The 16,208-nt window shown below is 34.9% G+C and overlaps 1 protein-coding gene across 1 annotated transcript in view; it reads left to right on the forward strand.

Annotated features, from left to right (window-relative positions):
* The window catches only part of rasgrf1 (Ras protein specific guanine nucleotide releasing factor 1), an 87,663-nt gene that overhangs the window by 41,351 nt on the left and 30,104 nt on the right, over positions 1–16,208 (forward strand). Inside the window, exons 7-14 of the mRNA XM_056478787.1 lie at positions 25–218; positions 4,148–4,257; positions 6,796–6,914; positions 9,201–9,361; positions 11,130–11,193; positions 13,085–13,227; positions 13,351–13,433; positions 14,779–15,027. Of these exons, the coding sequence (XP_056334762.1) occupies positions 25–218; positions 4,148–4,257; positions 6,796–6,914; positions 9,201–9,361; positions 11,130–11,193; positions 13,085–13,227; positions 13,351–13,433; positions 14,779–15,027 (1,123 nt within the window). The remainder of the gene's footprint in view (positions 1–24; positions 219–4,147; positions 4,258–6,795; positions 6,915–9,200; positions 9,362–11,129; positions 11,194–13,084; positions 13,228–13,350; positions 13,434–14,778; positions 15,028–16,208) is intronic.

The raw sequence follows: 16,208 nt of genomic DNA on the forward strand, positions 1-16,208 counted from the left end.
TTGATCTTTCTTCCTGTCCTTCAGCTGACTTGTTTGACATCCTGTTGCCCATGCTGAACATCTACCAGGAGTTTGTACGTAATCACCAGTACAGCTTGCAGATCTTGGCCCACTGCAAGCAGAACCGCGACTTCGACAAGCTGCTGAAACAGTATGAAGCCAAGCCTGACTGTGAGGAACGCACACTGGAGACGTTCCTCACTTATCCCATGTTTCAGGTGACCATGATCTAACATTCTCACTCTCAGTTTTGAGTTGGGTTGAGGGGTGGTTGGTGGGGTTTGGAGAGTAGGGGGGATGTGGGGCCATACTGTGTGTTAGTTTGATTGCGTTGGCAGACTGATAGCAGGCAAAATAATCAAATATAAATATAACAATGCAATTCACAGACTCTTTTGTATAAGAGATAATAACTTTTTTTACAGTAGCATACACTTTTTGGCCTGTTTACATTGAAGGACAGCTATGTTCCAAACTGCAAATACAATATTTTTTGGGAAAAACATATGACCTCTAAAAAAATTTACAACAGATTCTTTTTGCATTCATAGCTTTAATTAAAGGGTCATTTTCACTGCAATCCCATAGTCTTCATCACAAAGGTTTTGGTGGGTTTCAGGTAGGGATGTCCCAATCAGGGGTGCGTTTCACAACCAATGACATAACTCTGAACAATCACAGTATGGTGCATTGTTTGGGAAAAGAGAGATGTATTGACAAGTTTTTCCCAAAACCGTAGTTGCTTTGTCGCAGATCCATCGTTTGAACCACTTTAGTTATAAACGAAAACTATATTAGTTTTGGTAAAAACATGCACTCGTTTTCCATATTAATTGAAATATATGTAAACGACACATATAGGACCTATATATGACCTATATTCTCAATAAATATTATTGAGAATATTCCATATAAAATCACTTAGCTAACATGTATTCTAATATCATATAAATCGTTAATGGTTGTAGGCCTCATTTACAGTAGGCTATTTATTTAGAAAAAAAAAAAAAATCCTACCTAATAATAATAATAATAATAATAATAATAATAATAATAATAATAATAATAATGATAACAACTTATTATTATTATTAAGTAAGATATTGTTTATTTTTTATTTTTTTATTAAATTTTTTGAAAGTCTACTAATACATTTTGACACATTCAAACCACTGCAGAAATGTTCTAACCAACAGGCCCATGTCATATACAGTAAAGATATGTTTCTTAATAAATAACCTACTATAAATTAAAAGCATTACCGTATGCTGTATATTTTTGTTTTCACAAGCTTTGGAGACGTAAAGTATATTCTGCTTTTAAATAATAGGCCATCTATAGCTTTGGTCATGAGCCTTGGCTGTGTTCAAAATGACATCAATGTTTTCAAAGTGCGCTGGGAAGGGAATGCAATTGTCAATATGAAGATCGCTAAAACTGAACTGTAAAATACTTTAAAAGCAAACTACACCTATGAGAGATGACTTTAGTTTTATTTTTTTAATCATTCCATGTTAATATGTTTAAATATTCTAAATGAATAGGGCATAGGGGGGATAACGGGGAGTATAACACAACCAGGAACTATGCTTCTAACTAAAGCTCTAGAGATGTAGTTGCAATCGTACAAGTTTGCGACGCAGTTTGTGAATATTCGTTGGAACGATGGATTTAGAAAATGGCAAATCAACAAACTATGTTTGTAACGACAAAACTTGCGACCTTAGTTGGCTAACGATAGTTTTCGGAAACACAACTCAGGTTTTTTTGCCCTTGAGTCTGAGTCTAATTTAATTATGAGTCTAATTTAATTATGAGTATCTACCGATACCGAAACCCGATCCGATACTTCTATAACATATAAAACAAGAATAAAGAAGAGCAAAGAAACAGATCCAGGATGTTCTTTGTTTAATTTAATTCACCTTATTTTAACATTCAACAACTCTGTTAACAAACAGAGCACTTCTGTGAGGTAGCTTGAACAATCAAAACAACATAAATTGTTCACTTTTGGATTTAGTGCAACAGTAAATATAAAAAAAATCTAATATAAAGTAATGCCATGCCGCACATGTTGCTGTTTCTGTGTTAAGTCAAGAAAGAGGTCTAACTCTGTGCCACAGCATACAGATGTGTTAAAAAATAATGAGTATATAATATATATATATATATATATATATATATATATATATATATATATATATATTCAAGTCCTGGGGTGCGTTTCCGAAAACCATCATTAGCAAACTAAGGTTGCAAATCTCGGCGTTACAAACATAGTTTGTTGATTTGGCGTTTCCAAAATCCATCGTTCCAACGAACGTTCGCAAACTGCATTGCAAACTTGTACGCTTGTAACTACACCTCTAGAGCTCTAGTTAGAAGCATAGTTCCTGGCTGTGTTTTATTCCCAGTTATTCCCCCTATACCATATTCTTTGGGAATATTGCAACATTTAAACTTGGAATGATTAAATAAAACATTAAAGTCATCTCTCTTAGGTGTAATTTGCTTTCCAAGTATTTGGACAGTTCAGTTTTAGCAATCTTCTGATTGACAGTTGCATGCACTTTGAAAACATTTATGCCATTTTGAATGCAGCCGTGGTTTATGACGACAGCTATAGATGACCTGTTACTTAAAAGCGGAATATACTTTACGTCTCCAAAGCTTGTGAAAACAAAAATATATAGAATTTGTTATTTCTTTTATTTATAGTAGGTTATTTATTAATAAATGTATCACTAAATGACATGGACCTCTTGGTTAGAACATTTCAACAATGGTTTTAATCTGTCAAATTGTAAAAGTAGACTTTTAGATTAGATTAGATTAGATTAGATTAGATTAGATTCAACTTTATTGTCATTACACATGTACAAGTACAAGGAAACGAAATGCAGTTTAGGTCTAACCAGCAGTGCAATAGCAGCAAGTGCAGGATACAGGTATAAGTTATAAAGATACAGGTATAAGTTATAAGGATACAGGTATAAGTTATAATAATAATAATAATTATAATAATATACAATAAATAATAGAAAAATAAATAATAATAATATTAATAACAACAACAATTATTAATAATAATAACTATTATTATTATTATTATTAAGTAGGATTTTTTACAAATTTCTTAAGAAATAGCCTACTGTAAATTACAACGATTAACAAAATATATGATTTATATATGAGATTAAAATATGTGTTAGCTAGTTGATATTTTAGAAAATAATATGGAATATTTACAATAATATATATAAAGGAAATACAGGCCCTATATGTTCCATTTACATATATTTCAACTAATATGGAAAACGAGTGCATGTTTTTACCAAAGCTAATATTGGATTTTTTTAATGCATTTCTGTGTAAAACAATATAATTTGCACAAAGAATTATGGGGGGGTTTCTCTAAAGAAGTTGAGTTACTGCACCCTGTATACAGCATCTTTATGAACGTTTTGCATTATAACTAATGTGGTTCAAATGATGAATCTGCGACAAAGCAACTATGTTTTTGGGAAAACATTCATCACTACATTGTTCTTTTCCCAAATGATGCCTCATACTATAATAGTTTCGCCGCGAGTAATGTTGTTGTTTGAGAAATGCACTCCTGATCAGGAGGTACTGTCCATTCCGATCGAGTCTAAAACCACATGATCTGGCTCAATTTCCGATCACTCGATCGGATCTGGACATCCCTAGTTTCAGGCAAAGTTAATGATGTATTCAACATTGCCTGCCCACTCATTGTTAAAACAACAATTTCCATATTGTAATAAAAAATAAATATTGCACTCCTTGAGAGGGCAAGTGCTTTTTTTGTCCATGAAAGTAGGCTATTCTAGTTTATTCTGGCCCATAATGCCCCTTTTCTTGTACAGTAAGCAGTTTTCGAGTGATCTAGTTCAGAAAGGTCTACTTTGGGCTTTGCAGCGTTGGTAATAAATGTGCTGAGGAGTAATAGCGCTCCCCTCTAAGCCTCCTCTGTGAGAATACAGTGCAGACAAGTTTTGTTTCCACTGGTGTGCATGACTAAGTGCGGAGATGAGTGTGTTTGCAACAGAAGGCAAAGAGAAAAAAAAAATCGAAACTACCCTCCTGTCTGACATTATGACATGTGCTTCTTGTCTGGCAGATTCCTCGTTACATACTGACCCTCCATGAGCTGTTAGCACATACACCGCATGAGCATGTGGAGAGAAACAGCTTGGATTACGCCAAGTCGAAGTTGGAGGAGCTTTCCAGGTACATCAGTCATGAGACTGCAGCACAACCATACATGACCGTCATTATTTTTCTTGCATTTAAAAGTGTAAATCTGCAGATCATCCATGAAGCTTTATTATTATATCAAATCAATGGCAAAATGCTATGTCATGGTAAAGGGTATAATGTTCAAAGTCTGACAGTTTGAGCTTAACATAATGGCAGGCCAACAGTATTTGCCTAGCACCTGTTGTTGGGTGCTTCAGACATTGCACACTTCAGTTTTGACTGCCCTTTCTGTAGTCAAGTTTTAATTTTATGACGCTATTTTTAGTTTTTGCAGCGCTTTATAATTTTTGTTGTTTATTTTGCCATACTTAATGTCTTAAATGATATTATTTTAACTGCATCATTTAGCATCTTTAGGGCTTTATTTTAGCGATCTAGGCATAAAGTCTAAGGGACATATCATACACCCCTATAATTTTCCCAATTTGCACTACGTTGTTTCAATAGCAAATCCATTGGCGCCACTTTATGGACTCATGGGTGTTCTGGTCTAGAAATGAGGTGTGTTAAGGCGCATTGTTGACACATTGCTATTTTGAGGAATTGAAATAGAAGTGCAATAGACCAGCTGAACATACACATTGCTTAATACACACAGGATGTACAGCAATAAACAAATATCTTTACAAATGAAAAAGAATTAAGGTTTCAAATATTATAAAAATTATTACTTTCTACATAAATATAAAAACCACTGCCTCCATGACTTCTTCATGTTGGGGGGCTTTTTTCAGTTTATTCACAACAACTTGCTTTTGTATAATTATAATTTGTCCACCTGTCAGGTTTTGGACCATATGGGGCATAGCACGTGTGTTTGGATATAACTCAGTTTTTTGACCACACTTTGTTATTATTGCTCATTTATTTGTTTGTTTGAAATTAAAACTGAATTTATAAGTAGTTTTGAAACACATCTTTGCGCTCTGAAACTAATTATGTAGGCTAATGGATGTCTGTGAGTACAACACCGTTTCCTTATACACGAAAGAGAGAAAGAGAAAGTAAAAAGGCCAATTGGAGGAGGGTGTTCTTTATTCTCGCGCTGCAGTTGGTCTGTTAAACTGTTTTCTCTTTGCTCTTTTTCTGTTTTCAGTTTTTCCACTTACAAAGTCCCCCATGTAAATAGCAAATGCGCCATGGCGTGAAGCAACTGACTTTTAAAGGGAATGGGAGATGAGACTTTGATTGGTTTATTCTCAAAACACACCCATAACTCATTAAGAGAATAAGCACAACCCTGTTAGACCATGCGGTGCAGAGTGTATTTTTCCAACCTTAATATAGCAAAAGTGGATTTAGACACACCCACAATGCTTTTGTGCCATGCGCTTTAGACTTTGCACCTAGATTGTTAAAATAGAGCCCAAAAGCGCATGTTGCAAAAGCATAAAGGATGTGTCCGAATCCACTTTTGCTATTTTAAGGACAGAAAAATACGCTCTGCGCCCTGGCGCATGGTCTAACAGGATTGTGCTTATTCTCTTAATGAATAATGGGTGTGTTTTGAGCATAACGTGCATCAAGCCAATAAGTTGCGTCGCACCATGGCGCATTTGCTATTTACATGGCAGACTTTGTAAGTGAAAAAATAGAATGCTTTACTAGTGAGAAACAGTTAAACAGACCATTTTCAGCGAGAATGATGAATGAGCCTCCTCCATTCGGCCTCTTTGCTTTCTCTTTACTTCACTTTTACTCTACTTTACTCCTTTACTTTGGTGGATATGGAAACAGTTTTGTACACACTTCACTGTGACATTCATTAGCCTACATATTTAATTTTGTTTGTTAAGCGCAAAGATTTGTTTCAAAACTATTTCTAAATTCAGTCCTAATTTCCAGCAAACAAATAAATGAGCAATAATAACGAAGTGTGGTTATATTCAAACACACTTCTTATTCTTATGCCCCAAATGGTGATGCATAGGTTTCCAAAACCCAACAGGTGCACAAATCTAAGCTTGTTTTTATAGAAACAAATATAAATATGCATATAATCAATATTACTGCTAATAATAATATTTTACCATTTCAAATACTCATGAATAAACCGGAAAAAAAAACAGATAATAATATTTTTTGTAACATTTTAATCCTTAATTTTTTTTGATATGTAAATATATTTGTGTATTGCTGTACATCCTGTGTGTCTTAAGCAATGTGTAAGCATTTGGCATGCATAGGCGCTGGACTTTAGACCAACTTTTATTTGGTCAATGGTCTATTTTGTTTATTTATTTGGTCTATTTCAGTTCTTCAATGCGCCTTAACACACCTCCTTTTCACACCAGCACACCCATGAGTCCACAAAGATGCACAAACAGATTTGCTATTTAAACAACGTGGTGCAAAATGTGCACCTTATTGCGCCAGGTGTATAATAGGGCCCTGAATCTTTAAAATCTAGTGTTATTCCTGGCATTAGCTAGTGGAATTTTCATGTTTAATGAAGTTTAAACACTTACATTTTCCAGCATTGATTGTTAAAATGTCGTGCCTTCACAGAATCATGCATGATGAGGTGAGCGAGACGGAGAACATCCGAAAGAACCTCGCTATCGAGCGCATGATCGTGGAGGGCTGTGAGATTCTCCTAGACACCAGCCAGACCTTTGTCAGACAAGGTGAACTCCCCACACACACACACACACACTCATACTGTACACACATTTATCCTCCTGAGCTCCACAGAAAGAGATCCCTGATAAGAAGACGACTGGATTCTCCTTTCCTTCTGTTCTTTTCTGCAAACTGTCACTCCTGTCACCTCTCATTGTCAACTTCCCTTTTCTCCCCATTCCCACTCCAAAGCTTTTCTCTGCTACCCTCTTTTCCCTGCTGGCACAAAGCGGAGCATTAACTCAAAGGATCGGGCACCATAATCCCACTAGTCTCCACAGAGCACAGTGTGTTCAAAGACCAGACCTACTCTGTCGTTTCCAAGTGTAATCACATTTTTAGCAGTCAAACCTGGAATCGGAATTGTCACCGATGTACCACAGCATACAAAGACACAAGCAATACTTGCTAAATTTACACTGTCAGGCCTAGTGTGAGCCTGCTAGTGCGTTCCAGGGCTAATCAGATTTTCACTGTCACTTCCAGGGTGTAATTGTCTCGCATTGAGCCTCCTTGGGGCTAGTGGTGAGGGTTTTTGGACAGTTGATTAGCTTGGACCAAAAGGGGCTTGAGAAGAATCATGAATACCTGGAAACAATAAGCAGCGCTGCTCATTCTCCATATTTTCCAACACAATCTCACTGCGATTTGTAATTTCTGATTTAGTGGCTAATTCATATGAATCTGTTAAATCTCATTGATACATTTTAGTATAATTTCCTCAACATGCCTATTCTTAAAATTTGTGTATGAATATGAAAGAAATCATATGAATTTGTATGAATTAGCCACTTTTCTTAAGATAAAGTGTTACATAAAACAGTTACATAACATACTATGAGCTAACATCAACATTTAGAACATTTAATATGAGTTCAGCTTTAAAGACACTTTTAAGCACTAGTGAGTTTCTGAAACAATCCCCAATTGGAATCTGATTGGGTTTCTGATGCCTGTATGAAGCAGAAATATAACATCATGCAATGCTAAATGCTATTTATGCTAACAGTTGCCGTAACAAATACACAATATGCTTGCAAATATCAGCGATTGCTTGGAGAACTTGGACAAATCATATATGATTGTAATCATACATTGGTTTGATTTCATATTTCTTCTTTGCATTCATATTCCCTATGCATATGTTTATGTTGGATTTCTGACAGGATTTCTAACTAGAGCTTCCTGTGTTGCACTTACTGAAAGAATAACCTAGAATAAAATATATAATACAATGAGCAGTGGTGTAAAGTAACAAATTACAAATACTCAAATTACTGTAATTTTAAAACTACTGTTAGCAGTTTTATGTACTTTTACTTTCCCTTGAGTACAATTTTAGTGCTGTCTTGGTACTTTTACTCCACTACTTTCCTTCAACCTGCAGTCACTACTTTTTGTCCTGTCTATGGGGTTCTGAAAAATCAGTCCTGCGATTCCTGTCCAATCAAATCGCACATAGAAAGTATATAGCATCATACTGGCCTACTTTAAGACATGCAGCAAACTGTTTGGAAGCATTACAAGTGTCCACGAATATGTCCAAAATCTTTACACGCAATGACAGAAAGACTGTTTAGACTGATGAGAGGATGACGGATAATTTCTGTATAAATGCACTACAGAATATTACGTTTACACACACACATCAGCCTTTCACAGCGTAATACTCATTACTCATTACTCATTACTCTTGAGTACTTTTAAAAAGGCTGCTTTCTACTCATACTTTGAGTAATATTTACAACAGATACTTTTACTCTACTTACACTGCATTTTGGGCAAGTAATGGTACTTTTACTTAAGTATGATTTTTAAGTACTCTTTCCACCACTGATAGTGAGACAGATAAAAGGGCTCCGATTGTGTGGTTTTGTTAAAATTTATAAAAATGTTCATTCCTTCTAAATGTGGAATGTTATTTAATCATAAGAATTCAATAATATTTTTTTGAATGTTTTCATTTTAGACATAAAAGCACTAATGGAGTGTGATCTTGTGATTACAAACAAAAAGAAAGCAGTGGCTAACAAATAGGGTATGTTTTGTATGAAATGATGCTGACTACTACTGTTTATTGAATGAGTTTTCATCATAAATTAATTCTCAAATGTCAGTTCTGGAGTGTAAGTCTATAGACCAGTGATTTGCACCTATCATATTTGTTTTGCTATATAGTTTTCGTTTATTTTTCTCAGCTGATAAATGACGCCGCGAAACGTGTCAGTTCAGTATTTCCCCATGCTCTCTTCTTGGTTTCTCAGCTTTACCCACTGCTTTATGTTTACCAGGATCTCTGATTCAAGTGCCCATGAGTGAGAAGGGCAAGATCACCCGCGGGCGGCTTGGGTCTCTGTCTCTGAAGAAAGAGGGTGAGAGGCAGTGTTTCCTCTTCTCCAAACATCTGATCATCTGCACTAGAGGCTCTGGAGGGAAACTGCACCTCACCAAGGTGAAGCCTCATACAGTACAAGCAAGTATCAAATATTTTTAACATCCTATATGACATTAAGAATATAATAGAATATGAATTCATCTGTTATTAATAATACTTCTAGAGTGTCTTTAATTATACTTCTTAAAGAGCCCATATTATACTTATTAAGTACTTTTTATTTTGTTTTTATGTAGCACCAGCAAATTTGATTTGATTTGATTTGATTTTTTTATTTGTTATATTTCACTTGATAATACAATAAGCACTTGATACTTTTATTATTGTAAAAGTAATATTATAATGTAATATGATATAACAATTAGATAATATTTTGATTAATTACCAGCAAATTGTCACCTTTTTGAAACCTTTTTTCTTAATGTTATGAAATAATGTTACAGTGCATATGGAAAGTATTCATAGCGCTTCACTTTTTCCACGTTTTTTTTATGTTACAGCCTTATTCCAAAATGGATTAAATTAATTTATTTCCTCAAAATTCTACACTCAACACCCCAAAATGACAATGTGAAACGATTTTTTGAAATTGTTGCAAATTTATTAAAAATAAAAAACCTGAAAGATCACATGTACAGAAGTATTCACAGTCTTTGCCGTGAAGCTCTAAATTGAGCTCAGGTACATTCTGTTTCCACTGATCCTTCTTCAGATTCTTCAGCAGCTTAGTTGGAGTTCACCTGTGGTAAATTCAGCTTATTGGACATGATTTGAAAAGGCATAAACCTGTCTTTATAAGGTCCCAGGGTTGCCTTTTATCTGCTTGTACTATCCCTTTTGTCGCCTTCTTTTTAAAGTGTCCTTGAGCTACTGCAAAGAGGAATGGCCAAAAATTCCCAAAGACAGGTGTGCCAAGCTTGTGGCATCATATTCAAAAAGACTTGAAGCTGTAACTGCTGCCAAAGGTGCAACAACAAAGTACTGAGCAAAGGCTGTGAATACTGATGTACATGTGATGTTTCAGCTTTTTTATTTTTCATAAATTTGCAACAATTTATTCACATTGTCATTGTCATGGGGTATTGTGTGTATGTAGAATTTTGAGGAAATAAATTAATTTAATCCATTTTGGAATAAGGCTGTAAGATAAAAAATGTGGAAAAAGTGAAGTGCTATAAATACTTTCCGGATGCACTGTAACTTTACATTGTAAAAAAGGATTAGTTGACTTGAGTAAAACCTTAAAAGCGACAAGTTGACTTGACTTGTTGACTTTGAAGTGATTAAACTCATTGCCTTCAACTTATGAAGTAAATAAACTTGCATTGTTATAAAATAAGTTGAGTCAACTTAACAGCTCCAAGTTTACTCACTTTTTACTATTAAGGTAACAGGTTTTTGAGAAACAAATCACTTTTTACAAGTGTATGCTGTAATGTATGCATGTTTATCATGTTCAAATTTCTGAGTGTATGCTGTCACAGGCTATGCATAATTACCCATTGTAATATAAAACACACTTAAAATCTAACTTCAGGTAGAAATGGTATTTACACCACTCCTTAATTTGTCAAAAGATGGTGTTTGGCATATCTGGCTTCTTGTTACTGTAAATCAGTGAAATGTTATGTTGTGGCCAGAAAATAGTGATTACCACATTCAGCCGACTGTCATTTTGCCACACTCAATAAGCCAGTATTGCTCCTGGTCTTTGGGGAAATTGAAAAAGCAGATCCTCACAGTAATCACTGTTTTAGTTCAGCTGCCATTGATTATTTGATAGATCTCAGAGCATGTCTGACTGTTGCTTCTCTCTGGATGGCAGAATGGAGTGGTGTCGCTCATTGACTGCACACTGATAGAGGAACCAGAGGGCACAGATGACGAGTGTATGTATCAAAACGTATTATTTCACCTTAAAGTGTCGCTTTTTCATGTAATATTTTTATGTAGCTGTTTGAAGAGGGGTCATTTCTGATATTCTGTGCATTTTTGAAATCATAACACACAACTTTTTTTAACCAAATCACGTGAATCATGTTTCGTGCTTCTAAACTTCTGTTAAGGCCTCATAGTGCGCATCGATGCACCCTCGGTTTCATGGTGCATTGTGTGACTTATCAGAGGGGTTCTGTACACTGGAAGCATTTTGCAATTTGAGACAGCCCTTAAAATGGCTGACACACTGATCAGTGCCTTGACTACTGAACAACAGAGCTAATTGAGATTGACCCTAAATATAACTGTTACCTCCACTGCTTTTATTGTACAACCCCAAATCAGAAAGTTGGGACAGTATAAAAAATGCAAATAAAAAAAAGAAAATAGTGATTTCTAAATTTACTTTGACTTGTAGTTCATTGCAGAAAATATGAACACTTCACAATATGATCATTTCATTTGTAAATATACATCCTTTCCTGACATTCAGACAGATATCGCCACATGGGCTCACGACTACTTTACAAACCTCTGTCAAGTACCACAATACATTTACAAATTACAGTTGAAACTGTACTGTGCCAAAAGGAAGCCCTATGTTAACAATGTCCAGAAGCGTCGTTGACTTCTCTCGGCTCAGAGGCGTCTTGGACAGCCGTTCATATTTCAACAAGACAATGAAAAACCAGATTCTGCACACATTACAAAGTCCTGGCTGCGGGGGAAAAGGACACAGGTACTTGACTGGCCTGTCTGCAGTCCCAACCTGTCTCCATAAGAGAATGTGTGGCGAATTTTGAACACCCCATACTGTTGCCCACATTAAGACATGTTTGCAGGAAGAATGGGCCAAAATTACACCTGAAACACTTCATCACTTGATGTCTTTAGTCCCTAAACGTCTTTTAAGGGTTGTGAAAAGGAATGACATTACAAAGTGGTAAATGCTTTACTGTTCCAACTTTATTTACATGTTCTGCAAGAACCAAAATTGGAATACTATTAAAAAAATCACGAGGAACACAATAAATAATGCTCGTTGTATTGTTGCCAATGAAGTTGAAGTCAAAGTAAATTTAGAATTTACTACTTTCTTTTTATTTGGGTTTTTCAATACTGTCCCAACTTTTTCCGATTTGGGGTTGTATAAATTGAATCAGGACAGAGGCACTTTATATGTACTTTAGTGTACATTAAAACTACCACAAAAATGACAACACAAAAAGTATTAGAACATAAAAATGTTATTCATTTGAATGCATCAATTCAAATGGCAAATTCACACTCACATGTTCATCTCTACAATGCATGTAAACTACCTTGATGAAAATTGATAGTAAAATGATAATTGATTGCAAAAATGCTAATTGATTTGATGTCAGTTGACTCCCTTAAGGTAAAATTGACATCAAATTTACATCTAACATTGGTGGTAACAACTTTGTTGTAATTGATTTTTGACGTGTTTTTTGATGACAGTTTTAGATGTCAATTTGACATTAAGGTAGTCAGTTGAAATGTCTTTACTGACACTTATGATCATGTTAATGCATTTTTGCTAAATAAAGGAATTAATTCTTTCCCAAAACATTTAAGTGAATCCATTAAACATTTAATATCACCTATTCATAAAAATTACAATAGCTCAACATTAAATGCCAATGAGATCTGACATTTGGCCACAGATAGAAAACCTCTGTACCCACCCACATTCCAGAAGGACCATTTACCACTGACATTGACATGTTACGGAAGTGGGCCCAACCACAAATCTAATCACCACAGACTTCCACTAGATTTGTTTTCCAGAGGATCACTAGGTTTTCTTCTTCTCCTCAGCCAAAACAGACAAGAGCGGTCAGGACATGGAGCACCTGGATTTTAAGATTGTGGTAGAGCCCAAAGACAGCCAGTCATTCACCTTCATCCTGGTGGCCTCCTCGCGGCAAGAGAAGTCAGCCTGGACCAGTGACATCAGCCAGGCACGTCTACTCACATCAGATAATACTGAGTGATCCACACTGTCCCGGGGCAAGACCTTTGCCTTTTACTCACCTGCTGCGCTTCAAATACTCTCCTTATGCTCTTTTTTTTTCTCTCTGCAGTGCATAGATAATATTCGCTGTAATGGGCTGATGATGAACGCCTTTGAGGAGAACTCTAAAGTCACTGTGCCACAGATGATCAAGTAAGTGTTTCTTCATACACTGATAGTTACTGGAAGTTTTTAAACATGGAAATGTCTGTAAAGATTTATAAAAGCAGTGAGTTTCTGTAAAATGAAAATCTAAATGTGTTATTTATTTATTAGCAATATATTTTACGTTCTTTATTTGTTTTACATTAAAGTTATAATTATTTTTTATGTATTAATTTTTTTACTTGATTATTATAGTCTATCACTAAAGAGCTTTTTCATTGGTCAGTTCTAAAAATATACTGTATTATCCACTGTGTGTAGATAATAGGGGTGGACATATTTTTTAAATATATTGTAAGTAGTGTGTATGTAATCGGAGTATATGTAATTTTACATAAACATCTGTATGTTTGCATTTTTAACAGATATTTTACTTTACATTTATCTATTCCAATTAAAATGCATTTCTTACTTAAATTGTTGTCTTTTTTCTAAGCCAAATATCTAAAAATTCCCAAATCATGAAGCATTTTCTAAACAAGCAAACTTGTTTTAAGAAATATTATCCTAAAATTACGTGAGTTGTTCCTTAAAACAAGCAAAATACTCCTGCCAATCAAGCAAAATAATCTTAAGGAATTATTAGGAAATTTTTTAAAAAGCTTATCTCATTGTCAGATTATTTTGCTTGTTTTAGGGAAAAACTCACTTAATTTTGGCATCTACAGCTACAGCATGCATGTATTTTTAACAGATATTTTACTTTACATTTACCTATTTCAATTAAAATGCTTAATTATTTAATTTGTTTGTCTTGTTTCTACTCCAAATGTCAAAAAAATTGTTAAATCTAGAAGCATTTTCGAGACAAGCAAAACATATTGTCTTGTTTTGAGAAATAGTATGTCAAAATTAAATGGGTTTTTCCATAAAACAAGCAAAATAATCTGCCAGTGGGGTAAGCAAAATAATCTTAAATCAAAAGGAAAAACAAGATTGGTTTGTTTGTCTGGAAAATGCTTCTCCATTTAGGAATTTTTAGAAGTTTGGACAAGAAACAAGACAAAAATCCAAGTAAGATTTTTATTTGCAGTTTATTCATTACTTAACACTTAACTTCATCGTAAACTAACAACGAAAAACCCATCTAAACCATTTCTAAATCTCCATTTATGTTAAATCAATTGCATTTACTAAAGCAATAATAAAATCAGAAGTTGCATGATGTGTTATTATCATTTAATGAACCGGCTCTTAACTGTCAATCAGTTGTATTTATTAACTAATTAACCTTTTTGTTAGGGGTTACATATATTCTGTTTGGGTTTTGATTATAAAAGTGTTTCTTTGTTAATTATTACATCACATCTAATTACTTGCATCACCTATTTAGGTCTGATGCCAGTCTGTACTGTGATGACGTAGACATCCGCTTCAGTAAGATGATGAACTCGTGCAAGGTGTTGCAGATCCGCTATGCCAGTGTGGAGCGTCTGCTGGAGAGGCTGACCGACCTGCGCTTCCTCTCCATCGACTTCCTCAACACCTTCCTGCACTCCTACCGCGTGTTCACCAGTGCTGACGTCGTTCTCGACAAGCTCATCACCATTTACAAGAGGCCCATCAGCGCCATACCAGCCCGGTGAGACACATGTCTGTTCTTTTCTTTTGTCCAGAACAGAGAAGAGATCACCGAGGTTATTGTGGCAAATGGGAGAATCTGATTTGCTTGACATCTCTGCACAGAGATGCTGACTGCAAATAGTTTGCAATGCAGATCACAGTGCATATTCAGTGCAGTCTGCAGTCGAGAATATTGATGAAATAGACACTTCAGTCCAAAAATGAACATTTACTCACAATTTACTCACCTTCATGTGGTTACAAATATTTATGAGTTGCTTTTTACTGTTGAACACAAAAGAAGATATTTTGAAGAATGTTGGAAACTGGTAACCAGTGACATCCATAGTCATAAAAAAGTCTGCATGTATACAACTCTTAAATTATATAGACAACTCTCATATGGAGAATGAAGTCACATCCATTGCTCAGGTGGGATTTTTTTCACAGACTTCAACAGAGTGTTAAAATCTTGATGATTCTGTGAGTTTCGTCTATCCAAACTGATCTTTATTTTGTATTTTTTGTTCGATTCAAGTCAGGTGATTGGCCAGGCCATTCTACAGCTTGATTTTCTTTCTTTGAAAGCATTTGAGAGTTTCCTTGACTGTGTTTTGGATCATTGTTAGGCTAAAGTGTCCACACTGGTTTCATCTTCATCATCCTGGTATTGTAGATGTCAGACTGAAGTAGCTAATATTCAATTAATAATGCCAAAGGGCAGAGGGTTGCAGAATAACTACTCTGCTGTCTGGGTTTTCAGCTGCTGTCTGGGTTTTCACTGCCTTTCTACACCTCCCTTTCTTCATGTGTTCAATACGTTTTTCCTGTGTCATTTCATTTTATGCATAACTTAATTTGTAAACTAATTAGGTTTGTTTTCTTTTTATATGTGTATTTCTTTGGTTGTTACCAACATCCAAAGTCAACAGCACCTTAGAAATATGTTTTCTGAGAAAAATGGTGAGATTTATAAGACTTTATTTAAATATTTAATTATTATTGCCTGTGGAGTAACATAAATTATGAAAACACAATTACATTTTGAAGCAGTTTTAAACAATTGTCCAAAATCTAAGCAAAAAAAAAAATGTAGTTTCCAATGCCAACCTGACTAATTCCATGCATTCAATGCATCATTTTCCATCTTTAGTTGTCAGTTGGGGTGGGAGAAAATATCAGTACAGAATAGTATTGCAA

This window comes from Danio aesculapii, chromosome 18 (genome assembly GCF_903798145.1).
Source record: "Danio aesculapii chromosome 18, fDanAes4.1, whole genome shotgun sequence".
Taxonomy (NCBI): domain Eukaryota; kingdom Metazoa; phylum Chordata; class Actinopteri; order Cypriniformes; family Danionidae; genus Danio; species Danio aesculapii.